The following is a 25,332-nucleotide window of genomic DNA, read 5'->3' as shown; positions in this document are numbered from 1 at the left end:
TAGAAATCTCCCTGCAGCTCTAAGTGAGTCTGTGCACTGATTTTGTAAAACTCCTGCTCCTGCCTGAGGCCAAGATTTGTACAAATACTTTCTGGATTTCAAAGAGTGGGGCCCTTTGGAGAGGTCTCAGAAGTAGGGCTGAGCTCTGAGCCTGTGGGGATACATGATCTTTATTTTGCTCCATTTCAGCCTGGGCATTTCAGTGGAAATAAATTTTCTTCTTGTTTTAAGAATAATATGCATTCTTTTCCCTTTTTTCCCCATGACAAAAGTACAGAACTCCGTTGTCTACCTTGAGTGACACATTCATTCTTAAACAATGTTGTGGTTAACAATTTTACACTAAGCAATGTTGTGGTCTCATAAATAGAGGATCCAGGGAAAAAAAGAGGTGAAATGGTATTAAGTACATATGTGTGTGCACGTGTGTGTTGATGTGTATTAGGGTTGCCAGATACAATACAAGATGGCTAGTTTTTAAAATTTGAGTTTCAGATAAACAGTGAATAACTTTTTAGTATAAATATGTCCTGTGTAATATTTGATGCCTACTAAAAATATTTGTTATTTATCTGAAATTCAAATTTAACGAAACAGCCTGTATTTTTTCTCCTGAATCTGGGAATCCTAGTGTGTGTATTTATAAGATAGAGTATAATTAAGTTTTAAAAAGCATTCACTTCTTCTACAACTTGAATTATTGGTATCAAAAATCTGTTTTGTTAGGTAATCCATCTTCAGGATCCCTATTTTTAGTGCTGCCAACAAGCTCATTCTAAAATTTACATGGAAGGGCAAAATTAAAGCATTAGTGAAAAGGAGAAAAAGAAGGGTATTACCCTACCAGATAACAAGCCTTATTAGGAAGCTGTAGTAATAGACAGAATGGCAATGATGCTGGAACAGACACACTGATCAATGAAATAGAAGCGAGAGCTCAGAGTTGACCCATTTATTTGTGGAGCTGTGATAAAGGATACAGGTATCATAGAGAATCAGTGGGCAAAGGAAGCAATATGCCAAGGAGTGGTTGATGTAGGGCACAAAAGCCTGGCAAACTTGCAGCAACTGGGGCAACTCCAAAGGGCCAACCCGGCTCCAAAGCATCCTGTGCGATTAACTGAAGTCTTTGTTGCCATCTCATCACAGTTAATCATTCTCTGTCCAACTCTGCTGTCCTGTTCTTCACAAGTGTTCTTGAGAGTGCCCCCAAGAAACCTCCCACGTGTAAATCTCAAGTCTTAGATTATGCTTTGCACAGAGCCCGACTCTCACTGGAAGGTGCTGTGCCAACAAAAGCCACTAAGGATCTCATAAATTTCTAATGAAAAGACTCCCTTTACACGGGCAGATCACCATTCTGAGAAAAACTTCTGGGAGCAGACTGCAAACTAAGCAGGCTGCCAACACTGGAAGTAAAGAAGACAGAAGATTCAAAGACTGAGTGGAGGAGGGTCCAGAGGAAGCCGAACCCCCTCAGCTAAGCCACCTTCAACTTTCTGATCCACAGAAAGCACGAGATGACAAGTGTTTCTTTTATTATATTTTATTTATTTAGTTAGTTATTTTTTACTTTAAGTTCTGGCTACATGTGCAAATCTTGCAGGATTGTTGCATAGGTATACACATGCCACGGTGGTTTGCTGCCTCCATCCCCCTGTCGCTTACATTAGGTATTTCTCTTAATGTTATCCCTCCCCAATTTCCCTACCCCCTGTTATCCCTCCCCTATCTCTCTGACCCCCAACAGATCCCAGTGTGTGATGTTCCCCTCCCTGTGTCCATGTGTTCTCATTGTTCAACACCCACTTATGAGTGAAAACATGTGGTATTTGGTTTTCTGTTCTTGTGTCAGTTTGCTGAGAATGATGATTTCCAGAATCATCCATGTCCCTGCAAAGGACATGAACTTATCCTTTTTTTTGGCTGCATAGTATTCCATGGTATATACGTGCCACATGTTTTTTTATGCAGTCTATCTTTCATTGGCATTTGGGTTAGTTCCAGGTCTTTGCTATTGTTAACAGTGCCATAATGAACATACGTGTGCATGTGTCCTTATAACAGATTGATTTATAATCCTTTGGGTATATACCCAGGAATAGGATTGCTGGGTCAAATGGTATTTCTATTTCTAGATCCTTGAGGAATTGCCACACTGTCTTCCACAACGGTTGAACTAATTTACACTCCCACCAACAGTGTAAAAGTGTTCCTATTTCTCCACATCCTCTCCAGTGTCTGATGTCTCCAGATTTTTTAATGATCACCATTCTAACTGGTGTGAGATGGTACCTCAATGTAGTTTTGATTTGCATTTCTCTAATGACCAGTGATGATGAGCATTTTTTCCTATGTTCATGGGCCACATAAATGTCTTCTTTTGAAAAGTGTCTGTTCATATCTTTCACCCACTTTTTGATAGGGTTGTTTTTTTCTTGTATATTTGTTTTAGTTCTTAGTACATTGTGAATATTAGCCCTTTGTCAGATAGGTAGATTGCAAAATGTTTTTCCCATTCTGTTGGTTGCCAGTTCACTCTAATAATTGTTTCTTTTGCTGTGCAGAAGCTCTTAAGTTTAATTAGAACCCATTTGTCTATTTTAGCTTTTGTTGCCATTGCTTTTGGTGTTTTAGTCATGAAGTCTTTGCCTATGTCTACGTCCTGAATGGTATTGCCCAGGTTTTCTTCTAGGGCTTTTATGGTGTTAGGTCTTATGTTTAAATCTTTAATTCATCTGGAGTTAATTTTTGTATAAAGTATAAGGAAGGGGTCCAGTTTCAGCTTTCTGCACATGGCTAGCCAGTTTTCCCAACACTATTAAACAGGAAATCCTTTCCCCATTACTTGTTTTTGTCTGGTTTGTCAAAGATCAGATGGTTGTAGAGGTATGATATTGCTTCCGAAGCCTCTGTTCTGTTCCATTGGTCTATATCTCTGTTTTGGTACCAGCACCATGCTGTTTTGATTCCTGTAGGCTTGTAGTATAGTTTGAAGTCAGGTAGTGTGATGCCTCCAGCTTTGTTCTTTTTGCTTAGGATTGTCTTGGCTATGTGGACTCTCTTTCGGTTCCATATGAAGGTTGAGGTGGTTTTTTCCAGTTCTATGAAAAAGGTCAATGGTAGCTTGATGGGGATAGCACTGAATCTATAAATTACTTTGGGCAGTATGGCCATTTTCATGATATTGATTCTTCCTAAGCATGAGCATGGAAAGGTCTTGACTTTTTATCCAATTTGCCAGTCTGTGTCTTTTGATTGGGGCATTTAGCCCACTTACATTTAAGGTTAAAATTGTTATGTGTGAATTTGTTCCTCCCATTTTGATAGTAGCTGGTTGTTTTACCTGTTAGTTGACTCAGTTTTTTCATTGTGTCGATGGTCTTTACCATTTGGTACATTTTTGCAGTGGCTGATACTGGTTGTTCCTTTCCATGGTTAGTGCTACCTTCAGGAGCTCTTACAAGGCAGGCCTGGTGGTGACAAAATCTCTCAGCAATTGCTTGTACATAAAGGATTTTATTTCTCCCTCACTTATGAAGCTTAGTTTGTCTGGATATGAAATTCTGGGTTGAAAGTTCTTTTCTTTAAGGATGTTGAATATTGGCCCCCAGTCTCTTCTGGCTTGAAGGGTTTCTGCTGAGACATCTGCTGTGAGTCTGATGGGCTTCCCTTTGTGGGTAACCTGACCTTTCTCTCTGGCTGCACTTAACATTTTTTCCTTCATTTCAACCCTGGTGAATCTGATGATTATGTGCCTTGGGGTTGCTCTTTTTGAGGAATATCTTTGTGGTGTTCCTGGATTTGAATGTTGGCCTGACTTGTTAGGTTGGGAAAGTTCTCCTGGATAATATCCTGAAGTGTTTTCCAGCTTGGAAATATTCTCCCCGTCACATTCAAGTACACCAATCAAACATACTTTAGGTCTTTTCACATAATCTCATATTTCTTGGAGGCTTTGTTCATTTTTTTTCACTCTTTTTTTCTCTGATATTGCCTTCTCATTTTATTTCATTGAGTTGGTCTTCAATCTCTGATAGCCTTTCTTCAGCTTGATCGATTCAGCTATTGAAACTTGTGTATGCCTCACGAAGTTCTCGTGTTGTGTTTTTCAGCTCCTCAGGTTGTTTAAGTGCTTCTCTAAGGTGGTTATTCTAGTTAGCATTTTGTCTAACCTTTTTTCAAGGTTCTTAGTTTCTTTGCATTGGGTTAGAACATGTTCTTTTAGCTCATAGCAGTTTGTTATTACCTACCTTCTGAAGCCTGCTTCTGTCAATTCATCAAACTCATTATCCATCTGGTTTTCTTCTCTTGCTGGCAAGGAGTTGTGATCCCTTGGAGGAGGAGAGGCATTCTGGTTTTTGGTGATTTTATCTTTTTTGCACTGTTTTTTGCCCATCTTCCTGGATTTACCTACCTTTGGTCTTTGAAGTTGGTGACCTTCAGATGAGGTCTCTGAGTGGACGTCCTTTCTGTTGATATTGAAGCTATTTCTGTTTTTTAGTTTTCCCTCTAACAGTCCCTCTGCTGCAGGACTGCTGGAGGTTCACTCCAGACCCTGCTTGCCTGGGAATCACCTGCAGAGGCTGCAGAACTGTAAGGGTTGCTACCTATTCCTTCTTCTGGTATCTTTGTCCCAAAAGGGTACCCGCCAGATGTCAGCCAGAGCTCTCCTTTATCAGGTGCCTCTTTGGCTATACAGGGGTCAGGAAGCCACTTGAGGAGGCAGTCTGTCCCTAATTAGAGCTCAAGTGCTGTGCCGGGAGGTCCATTGTTCTGTTCAGAGCTGCTGGGCAGGGATGTTTAAGTCTGCTGCAGTGGAACTTATAACCACCTCTTCTCCCAGGTGCTCTGTCCCAGGAAGGTAGGGCTTTATTTATAAGTCCCTTCCATGCTGCTGCCTTTTTCCAGAGATGCCCTGCCCAGCAAGGAGGGAGTCTAGTCACAGTCTGCTTGCAGAAGCGTTGCTGAGCTGCACGGGCTCTGTCCAGCTGCCGTGTGAACTTCCTTGTGGTTTTGTTTACAGTGGTAAGGTTAGTACTGTCTTGGTAACAGTGGGCTGCCTCGGTAATGGCGGATGCCCTTCCCCTACTCCGAGCTCGACTGTCCAGGGTCGAGCTCAAACTGCTGCGTTGGCTGCAAAACTCTCAAGCCAGTGTGTTTCAGATTCCTGGTCTTTGCGGGTGTGGGACCCGCCAAGCCAGATCACCTGGCTCCCTACCTTCTTTTTCAGGGGAATGTGCATCTCTGTCTTGCAGGCATTCCAGGCACCAGTTATTGATATAGCTATTTTGAAGCTATTTTATTAATTTGATTTTTTTTAAATTTTGTTTATTTTGAGACAGGGTTTCACTCTGTCACCCAGATTTGTGCGGGTTTTTGTGCTGGAAACTCACGGCGCTTGTTGGCTGGCGGGAATCTCCTGGTCTGTGGGCCATAAAGACAGTGGGAGAAGCACAGTATCTGAACCAGAGTACTGGAGTGGCTGAAAAAGCCCCCATTCACCTCTGTTGGGTGGGGGGGGGGGGGGTCCTTCAGTTCGCTGGACTTCCTGGGTGAGGCAGCGCCCCACCCTGCCTTGGCTTGCACTCCTTGGGCTACACTCACTTTCCAACCAGTCCCATTGAGATGCACCTGGTACCTCAGTTGGAAATGTGGTGATCACTTGCCCTCTGCATTGCTCTCGCTGGGAACTGTGCTCTGGAGCTGTTCCTATCTTGGTGGAGCTCAAGTGTTTATTGTTTTAAGTTACTAAGTTTGGCCATCTTGGCAGAGCTCAAGTGTTTATTGTTTTAAGTTGCTAAGTTTGGGGCTAATTTGTTATGCAGCAAAAGATAACTAACACAACACTGAGCTTCATGAACAGCAATACCTTATGAGGAAACAATGGAACAACATATTTACAATAGCCAAATGAAGAAAATGTAAGTCAAGAATATTGTATCTGATCTTCAAAAGTCACAGATAAATGGTTGCAAATGTTTGAATACTCAGAGAATATCATTCCCATGATCCCTTCCTGAGAAACCCACTAGAGAATGAACTGTAGATATCCTAGAAGTAATTGGAGAAGCTTCATTATAAGGATTGATGTTGGACTCTGAATAAGCCTAAGTGTAAAACTAAGACTCCATGATGGAAATTAAGTCCTGACATCTTAATACTATAAGCTCTGACAATATAGATAAAATACAAGTAGCAAACATGGGGGAAGCTTACACGAGATGACTACCCAGTGGGTATTCAGTGGAAATAAAAGAATGCCATTTTAAATTAGAGGATGGAAAGGGGAGAGGGAAAAAGAGATTACTAGCTAATTTTAATACTGCTCACAGAAGGGAATTAAGAGGCAGTTTCAGAGTAGGGCACTAAGGTTATTAGACAAAGGTGTAGCTCAAGGTAGGGCATCAGGCTGGGGAGCATGAAATGTGGATCTGGGGAAGCAGCTGGAACACAGCACAGAGGCATCACCGTGCTTGTGGATAATAGGACTCAGTAGTCCTATTATTAATGTGGTTAGTAGGAATATTGATATCACTATTTTGAAGCTATTTTATTAGTTTGATTTTTTAAAAAATTTATTTTGAGACAGGGTCTCACTCTGTCACCCAGGCTGGAGTGCAGTGGTATGATCTTGGTTCACTGCAGCCTCCACCTCCCAGGCTCAAGTGGGACTCCCACCTCAGCCTCTCAAGTAGTTGGAACTACAGGCATGTGCCACCATGTCCAGCTAAATAATAATAATAATAATAATAATTATTATTATTATTATTATTATTTTGTAGATAGGGTTTTGCTACGTTGCCCAGGCTGGGCTCAACCTCTTGAGCTCAAGCAATCCTCCTGCCTTGGCCTCCCAAAGTGCTGGGACTACAGGTGTGTGCCACTGTGTCTGGCTAAATGTATATTTTATAAGATAAATCAATAAGTAAGTTTATAGCCATGATTTTCAAGAGAAAGAAGAAAGAAATGTATTATTAAAGAACTGAGATAAAATCCTATCATCTTAAATTGGAATTTGAAACACAATTGTACATTGCGATTTTTTTTTCACTCTTAAAAATCACATTTTCTAATTATTTTGACTAAAAAGACCTAGAAAGTCATAATCCAGTGGTCCAGACTGTGATCTGTAAATGCCATTTCATACTAAAAGGGCTCCCTGGAGACATGACTGACTCCAGGTCTGGGCAGGAAATGAACCTGTCAAGTCTAGGACATCTTAGGAGTGTCTTCCCTGCCAGTGGGTAGCAAGACCTCACCTCCCTCCAAACCTGTCAGTAAAGACCATGTAGGAAGCCTGGACTTCAGTGTCCACGTGGTGGTAAAGAAGTGTTCCTCCTCCTCTCTGCTGGGGTGGTATCAGATGAGGTCTAATGGAATGTCAGAACTTTTGCCATTACCCAGTGGTCCTGGATAGTATGGCTACCCCTCTATTTTTCCATGCAGAGTCAGTGGAGGCCGTGTGGAGAGTAGTAATGAGGCACTCCTGGCCCTCCCAGCCAGGAAGGTATCAACTGAGGCCTTGTGGAGAGCCAGAAATACCTACTCCTGTCCAGCAGTAATGAAGAGCCCCTCCTACTGTTTGTCAAAGAAGGCCAGGGAGGGAACCTAGACTATTACCCACATCTGTCAGTAAGAAGGGAGTGCCCCCATCCCCCTTGCCCATGTCATTTCAGAAAAGGCCAGTTAAAACAGAAAATTTAAATAAGGTCCAGAGTCTCATAACACAATACCAAAAATATACAGGTTTGAACTAAAAATCCTTCATCATAGTAACAACCAGGAAAATTTCAGCTTGAATGATAACAGAAAATGAATAGATTAGTTGAAGCAACTAATATCACTTCAAGATAATAGTGATATTAGTTATCTTGCAAAGATTCTAAAGCAGCCATCATTGTAACAATGAACAATTTAGTGAACAATTATGAGCATATATGAAGCAAATAAAAAAAGTCTTAGCAAAGAAACACAACATATAAAAAAGAACCAAATAAAAATTCTACAACTTAAATATACAGTTACCAAAATAAAAACTCAATATATGGGCAGAATAAAATGGATAGAGAAGAGATGTGGTGAACTTGAAGATAAAATAACAGAAATTACTTAATCTGGATAACAGAGAAAATAGACTTAAAAAAAAGAAAAGAGCCTCAAATAACTGTAAAACTGTAACAAAACATCTAATATAAGTGTCATTTGAGCCCTGGAAGGAGAGTAGAAAGAGCATGAAGCTGAAAAAGTACTCAAATGAATAATGCCTGAGAAATTTCCAAATTGGAAAGAAGATAAAAATCAACAGATTCAAGAAACTCACCAAGTCCCCAACTGAATAAACCAAAAGAAATTTATGCCAAGGAAACATTATAGTCAAACTTCTGTAAACGAAGGCACAGAAAAATTCCTGAAAGCAGTGAGAAAGAAGTGAAATCTTCCTTATAAAGGAAAAAGAAATTCAAATGACATTGAATTTCTCATCAGACCATGGAGGTAAGAAGAAAGTGGCATATTTTTCAAGGGATGAAACACTGTCAGCTCAGAATTCTATATCCAGTGAACAAATCCTTCAAGTATGAGGGGGGAAATCAAGATGAGGGAAAACTAAGAAATTTCTATCAGCAGGTGTACCCTAATGGCAGAGCTAAAGGTAGCTCTCTAAACAGAAAGTTAATAAAAGAAGAAATCTTGGCACATCAGAAAGGAAGAAAGAACAGAAAAAGTAAAAAAAGAGACAAATATAATACATTTTCCATTTCCTCTAGGGTTTTCAAATGTATGTTTGGCATATTAAACAATAATTATAGTGCTAGATAATATAAGAAAAATATTTAAGACAGTGACATTAAAAATGAGAAGGCTGAAGGGAATTAAATGGGGGAAAATTTTCTAAATTATACTAGAACTGGTAAAATGTCAATACCAGTTGATTATAATGTTATATACAGATAAGGTAACACCTATGGCAACAACTAAAGAAGCTACACAAAGATATACACCCAGAAAACATTCCGGGTAAATAAAAATGGAATTTTAAATAATGTTGAAGCAACTGACAGGAAAGTAGGAAAAAGCAAACAGACCAAAAAACAACAGAACATACAATTAAGACCTCTTGAGTCCTGACATAGCAATAATTAAACTAAATGTAAATAGTATAAATACATCAACTAAAGTCAGAGATTGGCAGAGTATATTTTAAAAAATGACCCAATTACATGCTGTCTACAAGTAACTCAACTTCAAATGTAATGATATTGGCAAGTTGCTACATACGGTTCTTTACTGTTTGAATTTTAACCATGAACATGCATTAGTTTTTCAACTAGTTGCTTAAAATGTATAGGATTCTACTCAGGTCAAGGGAAGTAGGTCAGGAAAGGCTATAGAGAAGTAATCACTAAATTGACAAGGAAGAATTCAATGGGGAAAAGGTGGGAAAGGCCAGGAGGTTGTTATTTCATGCAGAGAAAAGAGTGTGAGTACATAGCAGGGTCCTGCACATGTGGAAAAATAGAGTTTGGCTTTGGCCTCTGCTCACCTTTTCTTCTATGAGATATTGCTGATCAAATTCTAAGGAATAAAATTCAATGGGGAAGTCACAGGGATTCTTCACTATCACCTCGGCCTCATCTCCAGGTGCACAAAGTAGCAGTGGCCCCAGGTCCAGGACTGAAGGACTAAATTCCAGGCGTGGCTCTAGACCTTGCCCATATACCAGCAGTGTAAGCTTTTGAGCACTCTGGGCAATCTGAAACATCAGGGTTTGGCTGTAGAATTTCTGGAAAACATAAAAACAAAACAAGCATCTGAATTTATTTCTATTACATGGCATGTAAAACAAAACGCCGCCAAGAGGAAAAAACTTATCTATTTAGGTTGAGAGAGGTAAGTTATTATAAAATTGCATAAGAGTAATTGATATTACTAGATTAATATCAGTACTGGGTATTTAGCATGCCAGGCATTGTACCAAGTGATAGATGTAAAATAAATTCTGAGTATCTAGCATTGTAGCACTTGTATCAAGTGCTTCATTATTTGTAGCAAGCCCTCTGAGTGTCACTGTTATATCCTTTAGATCTTTCAGTGTGCTCAGACTTCCAGCTGCCACAGTCTGTACCTCTGGGCCTGAAGGTTCTCATTTCATGAACCCTGCTGCCTATGGGAAGGGGAAGGCAGGGCAGAAATGCCAGGGAAGTAATACTGTCTGGAAGTAGTTCTCAAGCAATGACTCTAGGGATTTATTGTAAAAAGACTCCAGCTCCCTTGCTCCTGATTAGTGATGATTCTAAAGTGCATGTTTAGTGTATTTTCCCAGAGCTTGGCAGAATGCCAGGGTTAGGGCATTCAGGTCATCAGATACAATTACAATCAGATACTGGCTATTAGTGATAACACAACTTCTTACACGTTTTCTCAAAATGGTACCAAAATCTATGTTCCAGCCCATAGTTCCTAATCTGATTTCACTGGGGAACCTATTAAACATGCAGATCCTCAGATTCCATCCCTAGAAATCCTGACTCCCTAGGGGCAGAGTAAGATTTAGCATTTTTAACCAGATGCCTAGGTTATACTGGTATAGCTGGACTTGTGGCTTGGTGTGAGTGGAAATTGTGCAAATCACAATTGGAAGACTTTCTATCTTAGCTTTAAGGGGAAAAAGCAAACGGATGGAATGTATACAGACACACACACAGAAATATCTATTGCTGGACACAATAAGATAACTTATTGGCTAAGAGGGGTTTCTGTATAGCTATTGGCTTAGTACCTTATGATTCAAACTTCTATATTTTAATTACTCCTTATGGAAACCTTTCTAAAATATTTCGTTCATTTTCTTGAAAATGCTATAATGTCTAAGAATTGTTGGTGTGGATGTCAGCGATTTCTTGGCACTGTTGATGTTGATGACGATGCAGATATGGATTGCATGGATTGTAGGACTAACCAATTCCTTGTATAGAGATAACATATTTCTCTCTTATTTGATAGAAACATTTTATTGACTTTGACCAATTCCAACTCAACATTCATGAAACTGCTTGCACAAATCCATTATTTTTACGACATTTCCCTCATTAAGTAATGGGAAAAAAAATTCACAATCTTTTTAATCTCTTTAAGAATGATAAACATGTTATTAATTTTCTTTGAAACAAACTGGGGAGATTTTGATAATGATAAAAACATGGTTTTTATTTTAGAATGAGATATGAAGTCGTTTGCTTTTTCTCTTTTTCACTGAAGGTGTTTAAGCATTTTCTCGAAGCCATTACCAGGAAAATGGGAGTTAACCACAGCTCTTCTATAAAACACACATCGATTTTCCTGTTAAAAGAATAGAATAGAGAAAAACATATTTCCCAAATGCCTTAGGCTTTGAACAAAAGTCTTCATGGTACAACCTCTTGAGGTTCTTTCTGGTTCTAGAATCTTATTAATTTTACTGTGTTCCTGGTCAGAAGTAGTTTGAGTTGATAATGTTCACAAAAGAAACATTTATGAAGCTGTGGGTGGCCACATACCGGGATGTACTTTTCATGACCGCTGAAGATAATGGTTAATAGTTATTGAGAGACTTACTATACATAGAGCAGCATGCTGTGTACTTTATTCAATGCTGTGCATTGAATCTTCAAAATGATTTTAGAAGGCAGTCATTACAGGTTGACAATATCTTATCTGAAACCCAGGGGCCAGATAGTTTCAAATTCAGATTTTTAAAAATAGTAAGCACAGTGCATATACCATTTGTTACCTAATACCTTTAGCAGGGTCTTAGGCAGTTCCCCCATACTCAAACACATTAATATTTGTTGGCAATGTTTGACTCTGAAGACAAAATGGTATAAATAAAGGTTAAATGGTCTCACGTCAGTTCAGAGAAGACTTTTCTGCCAAATGAGTTTTTGTCCGAAACATATGAAATCTCAAACCCCCCACCCCCAGTTTTAGTTCTTATTGGGTTTCAGAATTTCAATAAGGGACTGTTTATATGCAATATTATTATTTTTTCTTTTATCTATGAGTGAACTGAGGCTGAATGAGGCTAAGTAATTTCCTCAAAGACACACAGCATGGAAGTATGCAGAGGAAGAAGGCTACTAACCCAGGCCTGCTGATAATAATTGATGTGTTAGTTTGATGATTCCAGACCACTAGGCCACACAGCTCCTATGTGAACCAGAAGTGCTTGAGATGCCATATTCAGAAAAGCAAGGCACAGGTCGCTCAAAGCTTCCCTTGACACCCAGACAAGCATGGACTTGAGTAAAGCTCAAAGAGGTCCAGATAACCTAAATGAAGCCACGTTTCTTTAAAGCTTACCTCTTCTTTTGGCATGAATTTTACTTGCACGTTGGATTTCTCACCAGGATCCAAGACTCCAGAAATGGGCTGGATCTCAAAGATCCGTGTCTTGGGCTTTAATTCTGCACGCAGTTTCTGTCTTAAGTATTTTGGCATGTGTTTCTCCAGCTGGTTGACAAATATTAGACAATCAGATCATCCTCTATGGAAAATGAACTCATTCACCTTCCACTCACACAACCCACATTTCCTGAATACCTCTTAGGTGTCAGGGAAAGTGTAGATACCAGAGGTACAAAGATGAATAAGACATTCCACCCGACAGCATGGCTTGACAGGACCTCAGGGGCTGGGATAAGGGCCCAGATTTTATTAAGGAGGCAATGGTTGCCAATGCAAGTCTTTGAGCTGGAGATTGAAATGATGAGTGCAAAGGCCTAGACTTACAAATCTGGCTGAAATGGCAATGGAGAAAGGATGATCAATGGGCCACAGCTCCTTTACCTTGTCAATAGGCTTTTGGCTGTGGACAAACCATTCACAGGGGACTTGGAGATGATTGGAAAGCTGAATAGTTTCCACCAGGCATTGTCCACACTGAATTGTGGCAAAGTCCACTTTTTCACGAGAGAGAGTCATGGTTGGAATGATCACCTTGGCTTGAAGACAGATGTGAACTGTTGGCCCTCCAATCACCTAGGGGAGGTATAAACTGAAGTTACCATGTGACATGGGGTTGGGGAAAGGAAGAATCATAGCTCTGACATAATAACTGGATCATCCCAGGGGCCATCAGCAAGCAGAGCAGGAAACCTGCAGGGCTGGGTGGGCCCAGTGGTGCCTCATACCTTGATGGGCAGAATGACTTCTTTGCTTCCAACAGGTAGATTGGCCCCCTGTGGGTCAAATCTCACTTCAAATGTTTCTGTTTCACAGTAAGGCAGATTCTTTACACGATCTAGCTCAGTACTGAATCCTGGACCAAGACAAAAAAATATCTAGGTGGGAAAGAGAAACAGCAAACAAGAACTACTCTAGAGAAAGCCCCCACTGGGTCAGAAGGACGGCTCAGAGGATCACTGAATAGCCCAAGAATCCTTTTAGCTGGTCGCAGAGGCACAAACGCTGCTCCAGGAGGACAGTACTGATGGGTTCCTTGTGAGAAATGACCAAGTACAATAGGAAAGGGCCTCGCCAGCCTGGTTACCTGTGTCATGAAGGACATGCTTGTCTGCGTGGAACGACACTGGAAACTGACTGGTGTTGGTGATTTTGATGATGTGGGTTCGGACTTCACCAAGGATGATGTAGCCAAAGTCCAGGATGTACTCTGGCAGCTGGACTCTGAAATGGTTAACAGTCCTTACTAGTCACTTTCAAACCTGGAAGGCTACTTTTCAAAAGTGAGAGAGCCTGACTTTTTTTTTTCTATCTCCTGTGTACAGTTTTATTCTCTAGAGTGGAGAACAATGAACGGCTACCCAAATGGAGACTAGATACAATGTAACTCCCCCAGAAGCTTTTTGGGCCATTTTCTCAGAACATGTTCAGCATGGGCCCCCCGTGGACCTGAACCCGGGCCTGTTTATTAGACACAGCTCTAATGTTCTCACTTTAAGAGGCAGAAACCTGCCCAGTTGGCTTGATGCTAGGGCATGGCAGATAACTGAGGTGAGTGGATTTCATTTCTAGATGATCAGCTGGTGTTTCAGAAGCGCTCTGCATGAGGCAGCACTACTTACTCTGCTGCATTCTGAAACAAGCACAGCACAGAAGGGCGGTCACTGGAAACCACTCACTTGGCCAGTTTGCGGCGATTCCGATGGCTGAAGCAGGTGTCTGTGGGGTCAGGGGTGATCGTTTTCTGATGTTCTAGGACATAGCTTTGGACAATAAGTCTCTCTACTTCCATCTGGAGAGGAGAACTTACCTGAAGCAAGAGAAGGGCAAGTCAGCAAATTCTTTAGGGACATGGATTCTCAACAGGGACAATATCACCCCTAAAGAGGCAAAAATTAGTTCTTGGAGGGTGGTGGAAAATACCTGAAATATTACAATGGTTTGTGGCCCCCAAAGGGCCACAGAACATAAACAGATACACAGTATGTTTAAGGTATTAAATTTTTCCTGGGAAGGGTGTGGGGAGGGTAAGCAAATTGGTATGGCCATACCATGGAATACTCAGCAATAAAAGGGAATGAATTATTGAGGTGCACGACTTGAATAGAATTACAAGGGCATTATGTGAAATGAAAAAAGCCAATCTCAAAAGGTGATGTGCTGTATGATTCCATTTATATAACATTCTTGAAATAACAAAAGGATCAGGATGGAGAACAGATGAGTGGTTGCCAGAGGTAAGGAATGGGGAGATAAGGTGGGCGTGGTTATAACGGGGTGGGGGTGGGGCACGTGTAAGGTCAAACACAAACGGAAAATGAGGCTTAGTTCTTCTTGTTGAAAACATGAGACTTCTTTTTTTCCCTTTTCTTATAGTATTTAGTTTACAACATTTATAATTTTAAGTTCTTTGAAATGTTATCGCTTTGAAATGTAGATAAATCTTTTTAAAAGTGAAATAAGCCTCTTGTCAGCTTTAGGACCCAGAAGTGTCTATCTCAAGGCATCTCTTTGAAATGTAATCAACAAGGAAGATGAAGTCCCTACTTCCAGTTTCTGTGAGAGGATGGGAGCCTAGCTTCTGTGGGACCCTGCTAGAAAGACAAGTTTGTTTTTCCATGGATAAAGCCAATTAGCTAACACGGCTGGTCACTTTAATTACCATTTCAATTTAGGATGAACAATGTGTGACAAATGATGGTGTCAAGTCCTCTTACTTGAGACTAGCTATTATTTACTCTGAGAACATGAATGAAATGGCTTGGATCTGCTTGGCTCTACAAGAGGGGCAGACTTCCTCCGTCTTTACAATATTTTAGTAGGTTGCCTGTGATGTTTATCAAATTCCAGTTTAATGCTTATTCAATAATAAAATTGTTTTCTTTCTCTTCTACCTTTGTGGATAGATTTTCTGGGTTGGAAGGAGATTTTGTTTTTAATTTTGTTTTCCCCAAGAAGTACAAGGAATCCTTGTAGCAATGGAATAGTTCTGGATCTTAATTGTGGTGGTGAGCTCACATATCTACATGTGATGAAATTGCACAGAACACACACACAAGCGCACGCGTGTGCGTGCGCACACACACACACACACACACACACATAAAAGTGGTTAAATCCTAATAAGCTCTGTGACTTGTACCAACGTCAATTTTGTGGATGGATATTGTACAATAGTTATACAAGATATTACTGCTGGTAAAAACGTTTTTTTTTTATTCCCTGTAAATCTATAATTATTTCAAAATAAAAAGTTGAAAAAGTATATACCAAACTATTCAAAGAGATTCCATTTTGTATATAATAAATAAAAATATTTTATGGGGAGTATTAGGAAAAGAGGTCTAAAATGGATTTTTAGGGGGTGATAATGGAAAAGGTTGAGAAATACTATTTGAAAAGGGCTAACCCTTAAGTCTAGGGCCCAGCAGGGAAGGTTAATGTGTACCATGGCCCACAGTGAGGCACAGGAGGTGAGAGTGAAGTATGACAAACTGGGAGAGGAGCAGGGCCTGCTGACAGCATTCCCAGTTATCTGGATTCTAGAGCAGCAAAGGTAACCCTGTGCTTGGCTCCTGAGCCATGAGTGGTCCACCCTGTTCTACTCAAGGGGATCAGCTTGGCTCTGCACGTACCATTATGTTCACAGAAACCCCATCCCACAGCTATCCTAGGCTTTGATGAGGTGCAGCCTGGGAATGTGGTTAGCAGGTGGAGACACACCACTGCCGCCAGTGGGCAGCTCAGGTCTGGTAGGAGAAGGCAGAGGCTAAGAGCACCATCTTAGCAGCTGGGCAGGCCTGGGTTCAAATCCCAGCTCTGGGCTTGCGTTGGGACATGCCCTTGACTTCTGTAAAACTAAAATTTAGATGATAGTGGCACCATTCTTTCCGTACCCTCATTATGGGAAGATTTAACAAGATAACAGTGCAAGTTAATAGTGTGGCACAGGCTTAGTATAAGAGCCGAATAAATGGTAGCTGATGTTATTAATTATGATCATCCTTGGTCCTAAGGTTCACTTTTGGCATCTTGTGCTTGAACCAGGCTTCTGCAAAGCAAATCATCGGTGGTGGCCTTTGGTGCTCCCAGTCTCCCCCATGACATCTTTCTCTCCCACTTTAGAACCCCTTGTGGCCAGCCTAAGGGCTCTCTAGCCACATATATGATTCTTCCTTAGAACAATATTCTCAGGCACATTTGCATTTTGAAAGAAGGGCACAGGGGGATGGCAGCTGTCATGCTCAGGAACAGACTATTAAAACAGGACTTTCAGGGGTGATGAGGGCAGACATATTGGGAATTTGCCTTCCTATCGCAGCCTCTATTTACAAGCTGAGACGTTCCCTCCTCCAGAGATCCTCTCTTGTCTCCCACCTCTGCAGCATCACAAGCTCCTGACTTTTCCAGAACCTTTTGGTCACCCCTTCTCCCCCATTCAGATGCTGGGGTACTATGGGGCTCTATTCTGAATCTGCTCTTCTCCCTGCTCACTAGACACACTTCCTAGGGAATCTCCCCATTTCCTGTGATTGCAACAGGCATCCGATGACTCTCAAGTCACTTTCTCCAACCCCTCTTTCTCCCCCAGGTCCCCAGCGGTGGCTCCAGTTCCCTACTGGCTGCTCTATGTGGATGATGCACAGAAATCTCACATTCGGGAGCCACCGGAAGCAGCTGAACTCCTTTCCCTTCCTACCCCTCCCACCAAGACTTGCTTCTCCTCCTGAGTTGCCTGTCTCAGTCCCTCTCCTTTCCTGGTCATCCAAGCAAGACTTTGAGGTCCCTCCACCCCATGCCCATATCCAATCAATCCCTAAGTCTTGACCATTCCACTTCTGGAATATTCCTTGAACCCACCCCATCTGCCCTGTCCCCACTGTCACCATTGCTTTCAGTACCACCATCTCTCACCTAGAATTACTCCATCAGCTTAAAAAAACTGTAGAGGTGGAGTTTCACTATGTTTCCCAGGCTGGTCTCAAATGCCTGACCTCAAGTCATCCTCCCACCTTGGCTTCCCAAAGTATTGGGGTTATAGGAATGGGCCATTGCACCTGGCCCTCCATCGGCTTCTAAAATAACTGATCTCTCAAATCTACGCTCATCGTCCCCAAGCTCCTGTCCCCTCAGAGTTCTACAAGGCAGCCAAAGGGATCTCTTAAAGATGGGAAGTAGATTAGGCTACACCTTTGGTTGCCCTCAGGATGAAGTCCAAAAACCTTAATATGCCGGCCACCTGATAGCTCATCTCCTGGGTTCATCTCGCCTCTCCTAGCTTCCTGCTTCTTTGCTTTATCTCTGTCTTTCTCCCTTCTGTACCTCAGATACCATGTCCTTGCCCCTGGGCCTCTACACGCAGTGCCCTTCTGCATATGCATCCCACACAGGCTGCACACAGCACCTTTCTGCACACACATCCCGTGCACTCTGCATGCACCGCCCTCCTGCGCTGGTGTCCCATGCAGGCTGGAGCTGCCTTACCTCCGCAGACTCATCTTCTGGCACCTCCTCGGTTATTATGTCAAACTGATCGACTGTTTCACATTTGTCATACTCTTTGTCTGTGTTTTTCCTGGCCTGATTCAAGAAGGTTTCATACTTTTCATTCGCTGTGCCAGGGCGGGGAGCGGGGGTTGAAAGGGGAGCAGAATCAGGAAGGTTAGAAAAATATGAATGATGCCCCAAACACAGACTTACTTTCTCTGCTTCAGAGGGTGAGGTGATTTGAGAGTTGAATATGTATCAGAGACCTCACTGAGTTCAATGAGATTATGTTTTGGTGAGTGACTGGCTGGTTCTCCAGAACTTGAAGGTAGTAACATTTGAAGCCACTTGTTGGGCGACCCTCTTGATCCTGGTGTGCTTGGGGCTTTCTTGGTTCTGGCACTTAAACCCCAGAGCTCTCCCAGTGCTGGACAAACCCAGGCAGCTGGTCATCCTTTAAGTCAGTTTTTATGTTTATTAAATCTCAATTAACAAAAAATATGTTTCGGTCAAGTTGCTTTAATTAACACTAAATACGTCACAATATCCTGAATCAGGGAGGGTAGGTAATTGGTAGAGAGATTCCCACCCAAATTCACCACTAAGCCAGTACAAATTCAAATACTTTGAAAGGCAAGGTAGGAAAGTCATTTAAAATGACTACTAAAGGCCAGGTGTGGTGGCTCACGGCTGTAATCCTAGCACTTTGGGAGGTTGAGGCCGGCAGATTGCCTGAGCTCAGGAGTTCAAGACCAGCCTGGGCAACATGGCGAGACCACATCTCTACTAAAAATACAAAAAGTTAGCTGGGCATGGTGGTATGTGCCTGTAATCCAGCTACTCAGGAGGCTGAGGCGTGAAAATAGCCTGAACCCGGAGGCAGAGGCTGCAGTGAGCTGAGATCCCACCATTGCACTCTAGCCTGGGTGAAAGAGTAAGACTGTTTAAAAAAAAGAACAAAGAAAAGAAGAAACCTATTATAACACAATAGGAAATGTGGTGACTGTAGTGAACTGGAGAACAGAAGACTCAACTAACAGTGTTCAAATTTAAATTATTTTAAAGTCCTTACTGGCCAAACTATATCAACTGCTCTGATGAGGCCAGCTGGGTGCCCAGTGTTCACCCATATGACAAAGGTTTTCCTTCCTCAAAATTATATGTGGAGCTGGAGTAACCCTTGCCTGGCTTGAACTCTAGATACAAGAGTGTAACATGGTCTTGGCGTTAGTGACATTTATTGCCAGGCATTGTGGCTCAACAAATGTAATCCTAGTGTTTTGGCAGGCTGAGGTGGGAGGATCACTTGAGACCAGGATTTCAAGACCAGTCTGGGCAACAGAGTGAGATCCCATCTTTAAAAAAAAAAAAAAAAAAGTAAGCCAGGCATGGCAGTGCACACCTGTAGTCCCCGCTACTCAGGAGGCTGAGGCAGGAGGATCCCCTGTGCCTAGGAGTTAAGGTTACAGTGAGCTATGATTGCGCCGCTGCATTTCAGCCTGGGTAGGGTAGCAGAGTGAGACCTTTTAAAAATAGAGACAGGGTCTTGCTCATATATATATATATATATATATATATTTTTTTTTTTTTTCCAAGTTTTCAGAGAGCAGACAATTAGAATTCAGCGGATGATTACAACAGGTAGAGTTAGTGACTTCAGGGAACGTGATAAGAGGAAAGGCTGGGTGGGAGGATTTAGTCTGAAGTTTTTTGGGGAAAGTAGATTTCAAGGAGCTTGAAGAGGGATTCATGAAGGGTGAGAAGTTTGCCTGACCCATCGTCCTGTACCTGACGTCTAGAAGAAAGAGTCAGGGACAGTCTACAGCTAAAAGGGCCTGCTTAGCTGAGGTTTGGAATCTGCCAAGACAGAAATATTCTGTTACAAAGGGATAGTCCCAGGTGCCAGACATAACTGGAAAATGTAAGTGGGAAGACAATTATTAAAGTCTAATTTAGCCTTCACCTTGTGTAATGCCAGAATAATGGCTCAGAATCTGTGTTTGCCCTTCTGTGCAGTTTATACTTTGAGAATTGCATGCCTGGAAGCACATGGGCTCTCACCTTCCCAGTGGCCGTCTAGGAGAATACCACTGGGAAAGGACAGCTCAGGGAAAGACCAGGGCCGGAAGGAGAGTGCATGGGAGGAGGAAAAGCCTTTGGAGGTGAATTTCCTGATCCCTCTGTAAGTAATTCAATAATGGCCAAATTGACCAGGGTTCTTCATCTGGGACTGCCATAGACCATTTCTTGTCTCAGTAAACTCAGGTCACTAATTTGGCAACTGAGGAATAGCATGCCAGAGAGCCACAGGGGATTTGTAGGCGAATAAATTAAGTAGCCAGCAACCTTCCAATAAGCAAAGCTAAAATGTTTGTTTTGTCCGCCAGTCGGAAAATACTCCAATGTGAAGTAGTACCTGTGAGGTTCCTGGGGAGATCGAGGCAGATTTGGGGAAAGACTCCCTCTCCACTCAGAGTGATACTTTCTGGGTCCAGGTGGGCGATCTGTATCTGGAAACTCCTTTTAAAGACCTCAGGTACTCCAGGTAGGTAGTAAACTTTCAATACCTGCGCTTGATGTGAACTGATAAAACCCTATACAGTAGAAAGACCAGAAAAGGGAGAACAAATATGTCACAGGCTCATCTCATTCAATGAGTTAAAACAACAACAACGACAAAGTAAACCTAAAGAAAGAAGGAAAGGAGTAAGACATTTAATGAAATAGAGTGCAAAGAAATAGAAGAGGTTCATAAATCCAAAAACTATTTCTTTGAAAAATGACAAATAAAATATGCAAAACCGGCAAGACTGATTAAGAAGACAAGGAAAAAAGCAGTAGATGTAGTAAAATAGTACATAAATCATATACGATTTTGAGAAAACTTTATGTCAACATATTCAAACATTTTTGTGAAATTAACAGTTTCCCAGAAAAATATGAATAACCAAACTTAAAAACCCCAGAGTGATCTGTATCCTATACAGAAACTGAAAAATGAAGAAAATTACCCTGGCAAAGGAATAAACGGCATTAGGAGCAAGGTCTACCACTCCTTCAAAACAGATCATCTCTTTCATTTATGAGCCATTCAGGAAGCAGAAAAGAGAGAAATGCCTATTTTTTTTTATTCTGATATCCAAACTGATCAAATGCAGCATGAAGAAGGAAATTTATTAACTAACAATCACTTTAAAAAGGTGCAAAAATTCTAAGTAAAATGGTAGCTAAGTGAATCAAGCAATATATATGTATTTTAAATGCAGATGGTAGCACATAGAGTGTTTTTCATCTCCCTTTTCTTTTTACCTAACAATATATTTTACAATTAACTCAATGTTAGTACATCTAGAGCTACTCCATCCTTTTTAGTTGCTATGTATTATTCCATTTCATAGCTTTAATATATTTTTAAAAACTAGTTTCTTACTGATAGATATTTAGTTAGTTTCTTGTCTTTTGCTATTGCCATTACGAATTACATAGGAAATAATCTTACAAACACACCATTGTGCAAATGTGGGAACATGTATGTAGAATAAATTCTTAGAAGTAAAATTTCTGGGTCAAAGTGTAATTTTAATAGATATGGCCAAACTGTTCTCTATAGAGTTATCAATTTACAATAACTGCAGCAATGTAAATTCAAATGCTTTAAAAAAATTAGGAAAAGGGCAAGGAAAACATGGCAATTGTGATAAAAAGATAGAATGGAAAGGAAGCACTAAGGGAGTTTTAAAAATAGACAAACAAAATCCAATGAAGGAAATAACAGTAAGCATTTCAGTTTTGCTAATGATAAGAATGTGTTAAATGTTCCTACTGAAACTGAAGGACTCTCAGAGAAAATTAAAAAATAAATTTAAATTACGTTATATGAGTGATAAGCCTAAAACAAAATGAAATAGACTACGGGCAAACAATGTAAGGTAAAAAGAATGCAGCAATCACAATATTACGACCAAACAAAGTGGAATTCAAAGCAGAGCATTCAAAGGGAAAAAGAAGGCAATTTAAGGTAGACAAAACACACAGTCCATGATAAACACACAATAGCCATGAGATCTTCTGTGTCGACAGAGAAACAAAAAAAAGGCATAAAACTAAAAGGTGCTGTGTGGAAAACAATAGAGAAATGGACAAAAGTTTTATATGCCACTCTTGAGTCTTAGAAAAAGATATAGAAGATTTGAATGTTATAATTATTCAGGTTAATGTAGTAGAGATTCCAGGTATGATAATCTGCATTCCACAGCCCAGGTAACATTATTTTCAAACATCTATTACTATTAAAAATCACTTCAGGTCACTAAAATATATTAGTAAATTCACTAAGTAGGAATTTAGAGGGCCATATTATCTGATCACGATTCAAAAAACCCTCAATATTACTAACAGTTTAAATAACAAAAGCAAAAATCTTAGTCATTTGGAAGTTCAAAAAAAGAAAAATATATTTTAAATTATACTTGTAAGTAAAACTATAATTTTAGACAACTTAGAAAATAATGCATGTTATAATAGTAAATATTAATGTGTGAAACATACAAAATTGACTTCTACTTTTTTATCTGCAATTTTCTTAAAATATAAGGAATAAGGCTAAAGGTGTCCTTAGGGAAATGAATAGTCTTACAATTTTTCATTATTGACTAAGAAAAAAAAATGAATGTAGGCATTCAAGTTAGGAAGTTAGAGAAATAAAACATAAGAGTGAATTTGGGCTGGATGTGGTGGCTCATGCCTGTAATCTCAGAAGTTTGGGAGGCTGAGGTGGGCAGACCCCTTGAGTTCAGGAGTTCAAGACCAGCCTGGGCAACACATGGTGAGGGCCTGTCTCTAAAAAATATATACAAAAATTAGCTGGGTGTGGCGGTGCATGCCTGTGGTGCCAGCTATTCAGGAGGCTAAGGTGGAAGGATTGCTTGAGCCCAGGAGGCGGAAGTTGCAGTGAATCAAGATCTTTCCATTGCACTTCAGTCTATGCAACACAGCCAGACCGTCTAAAAAACAAACAAACAAACAAACAAAAACACCAAAAAAGTGAACTCAAAAGGTGAGCTAAAACAAATTGGGAAAAAACCAAAAGGCGAGTTGACCTAACAGACATTAATATGTATTTTAAAGCCATAGCAATTAAAATAGTATAGTATTAGTGTAGAGATAGACAGATAATTCAGGGATAGACAGAGCAATGAAGAATAAAGAGACTAGCAGTAAACTCAAATATGTGAGATAATTTAGGGGAAGAACAGACTTTATCATCAACGATGACGGCACTCATTATCTTGGGATTACAACAGTATGAATAGTTACACTTTAAAATTATTTTCATTTTTTTCTATAATAATTGTGTGCCATTTTCACAACAAGAAAAATTCAACAAATTTTCCTTAAAACTGGTAGATCAACATAATATGAACAAGAAATCACTTCCTCTGTTTGCTTCTGAAACCAGTTTGGCTCAGTGCACTCTGCTGGTGTTTTCACACCTGCTGAAGTCAGTGGAGAGGAGGCCCTTGGGAATTACAAGGGCAGTGTGAAGATACCAGTGGAAATAAATTAGTCTCATTATCATAGTAAAAAAAATCCGTGGGTTGCATCTGTCTTATTGATTGCTGTATCCCTGGTGCCTGGAAACTGACTACTTTAGGACTAAACAAATATCTGTTTAATAAATGAGTGAAATGGCTTGGATTTATTTATTTTTTCTGCTTCTGAGAGTTCTTTAGTTTTAATAACAAGAAAAAGTCACACCTGTAATCCTGGCTGTGAATACTCACCTGCATGGGGTGGGGCTTGTAGGTTTGAATTCAGGCCCCTCCCACTGTTTACTTACCGAGAGAGGCAGAATTAGTGGCACTCCAGGTAGAAGGTTGTCTGGAGAAGACTGGTGGTCAGTCAGAACCTTGAACTCAAAGCTGACTTTTCCCGTGTTCGTTAGCGTGATTTCCCTCTCTGTGATGTGGTCAAACAGCTTGAGAAGAGAAGGGGAAGAGTGACTCCTTTGCCACCCACTTTTGGGATATGGCTTTGATCATGACAAAGGTGCAGAAACATGCCTCATGGATAAGAATGTGACAGCTCCTGATATAAACACTGGTCAGTCTATATCTTAGCATCACAACAAATGCCAACTGGGGCACTAGACTCTGGAAACCTGGCTCTTAGTTCTTCTAAGACTGGATTTAGTTTAGGTATGGTTGTGGGGCTGAGCATTTAACCTTCCTGGGTCTCAGTTTTTTGACTACAGGAACTTGTAATAAAGAATCTTAAAGCAACCTTTCTACATTAAGAAGATTCGCCTTCTGGATTCTGTCCTGTAAGAAAAGCAAAAGATTTGAGTTTAGAATGTTCTAGAATGATTTTTTTTCCATTCAAATGGAGAACCAGGGTGTAACAGGCCAGTCTTGTTCTTTTTCCTGGAATTTTGTTAACGTAATTCACCAGCTGGATTGGCAGGCCCAATAACCACAAACGGGCCACTTTGGGGGTCCTCAGGAAAAGCTAGGGTGAGGACTGGCTGCTTCAAAGACTACACTCACAGATGAGCCAAAACCAAGTGCCCAAAGGACCCTGGAGATGAGGAAGGAAAGAGAATTCCATTTGGTCAGCATCATGGAGATAGTCTCTGTAGGTGTTAGATGAATCTGATTTTAGGCACAATCTTTGATTGACAAACACACATGCATGCACACAACTCAGTAATTATACATGCAGGAACTATGTAACAGAGATTCAGTCTTCACTGAAATTTGGTAGGAGATATGGTCTCCCAATCAGAATCTGATTGGGAAGAGAATATGTACTGATGGAATTAATTGAAAATTATTCCAAAACTAAAATGGGAAAGTATATTATATTATGGCAAAGAGTACCACTAAGTGCCAAGGGAATGTAAAGAAAAAGATAACTGTGGAAGGAGCTGAGCTGGGTCTTACAGGATGCAGAGGTTTGGGCTTGGCAGAGTGGAGGTAAGAGGGATAAAGTAAGAGAAAGTGTAGCCGCATGAAGGGCTGGCGTTCAGTGGGACCAGTGGGTAGACCAGCTTGGCCACAGTGAAATGCATGGACTATAATAGGGAAGTATGGAAAGTGAAACTTACAGTGTAAAGATCACCAGTTAATGGAGAGGCTTAGGATAGCCTCACCCAGGTAGAGGAATGGGCTCGGACCTGAAGGAACTCATGACAATTGACATCCAACTCTGACCCAGCACATCACTGAATGGATGCCTTAAGCGATGACAGCTCCTGGAAGGATAGGCCTGCTACTCCATTCCCATCTTATAGATGAAGGATGCTGAGGCTTGGAGAGGTGATGTGCCCAAGGCCATACAGTCAGGAGGAGGTAAAACCGGAATGCGAAACCATGCCCTTTGGTCAATATTACATTGCTTTGCCAA

The 25,332-nt window shown here is 40.8% G+C and overlaps 1 protein-coding gene across 3 annotated transcripts in view; it reads right to left on the bottom strand.

Moving 5' to 3' along the window:
* Positions 1-25,332, bottom strand: part of HYDIN (HYDIN axonemal central pair apparatus protein) — a 432,426-nt gene that overhangs the window by 149,019 nt on the left and 258,075 nt on the right. For all 3 annotated transcript variants that reach the window (XM_032284417.1, XM_032284419.1, XM_032284418.1), the window contains 9 exons: positions 23,768-23,905; positions 20,345-20,522; positions 17,926-18,053; positions 14,121-14,251; positions 13,529-13,665; positions 13,170-13,297; positions 12,826-13,017; positions 12,340-12,489; positions 9,545-9,784 (listed from right to left, as the gene is read on the bottom strand). In XM_032284417.1, the coding sequence (XP_032140308.1) occupies positions 9,545-9,784; positions 12,340-12,489; positions 12,826-13,017; positions 13,170-13,297; positions 13,529-13,665; positions 14,121-14,251; positions 17,926-18,053; positions 20,345-20,522; positions 23,768-23,905 (1,422 nt within the window). The remainder of the gene's footprint in view (positions 1-9,544; positions 9,785-12,339; positions 12,490-12,825; positions 13,018-13,169; positions 13,298-13,528; positions 13,666-14,120; positions 14,252-17,925; positions 18,054-20,344; positions 20,523-23,767; positions 23,906-25,332) is intronic.

This window comes from Sapajus apella, unplaced genomic scaffold (genome assembly GCF_009761245.1).
Source record: "Sapajus apella isolate SASKATOON/1434 unplaced genomic scaffold, GSC_monkey_1.0 scaffold15, whole genome shotgun sequence".
In the NCBI taxonomy this organism is placed as follows: domain Eukaryota; kingdom Metazoa; phylum Chordata; class Mammalia; order Primates; family Cebidae; genus Sapajus; species Sapajus apella.
This window is presented reverse-complemented; position numbering and strand designations above follow the sequence as displayed.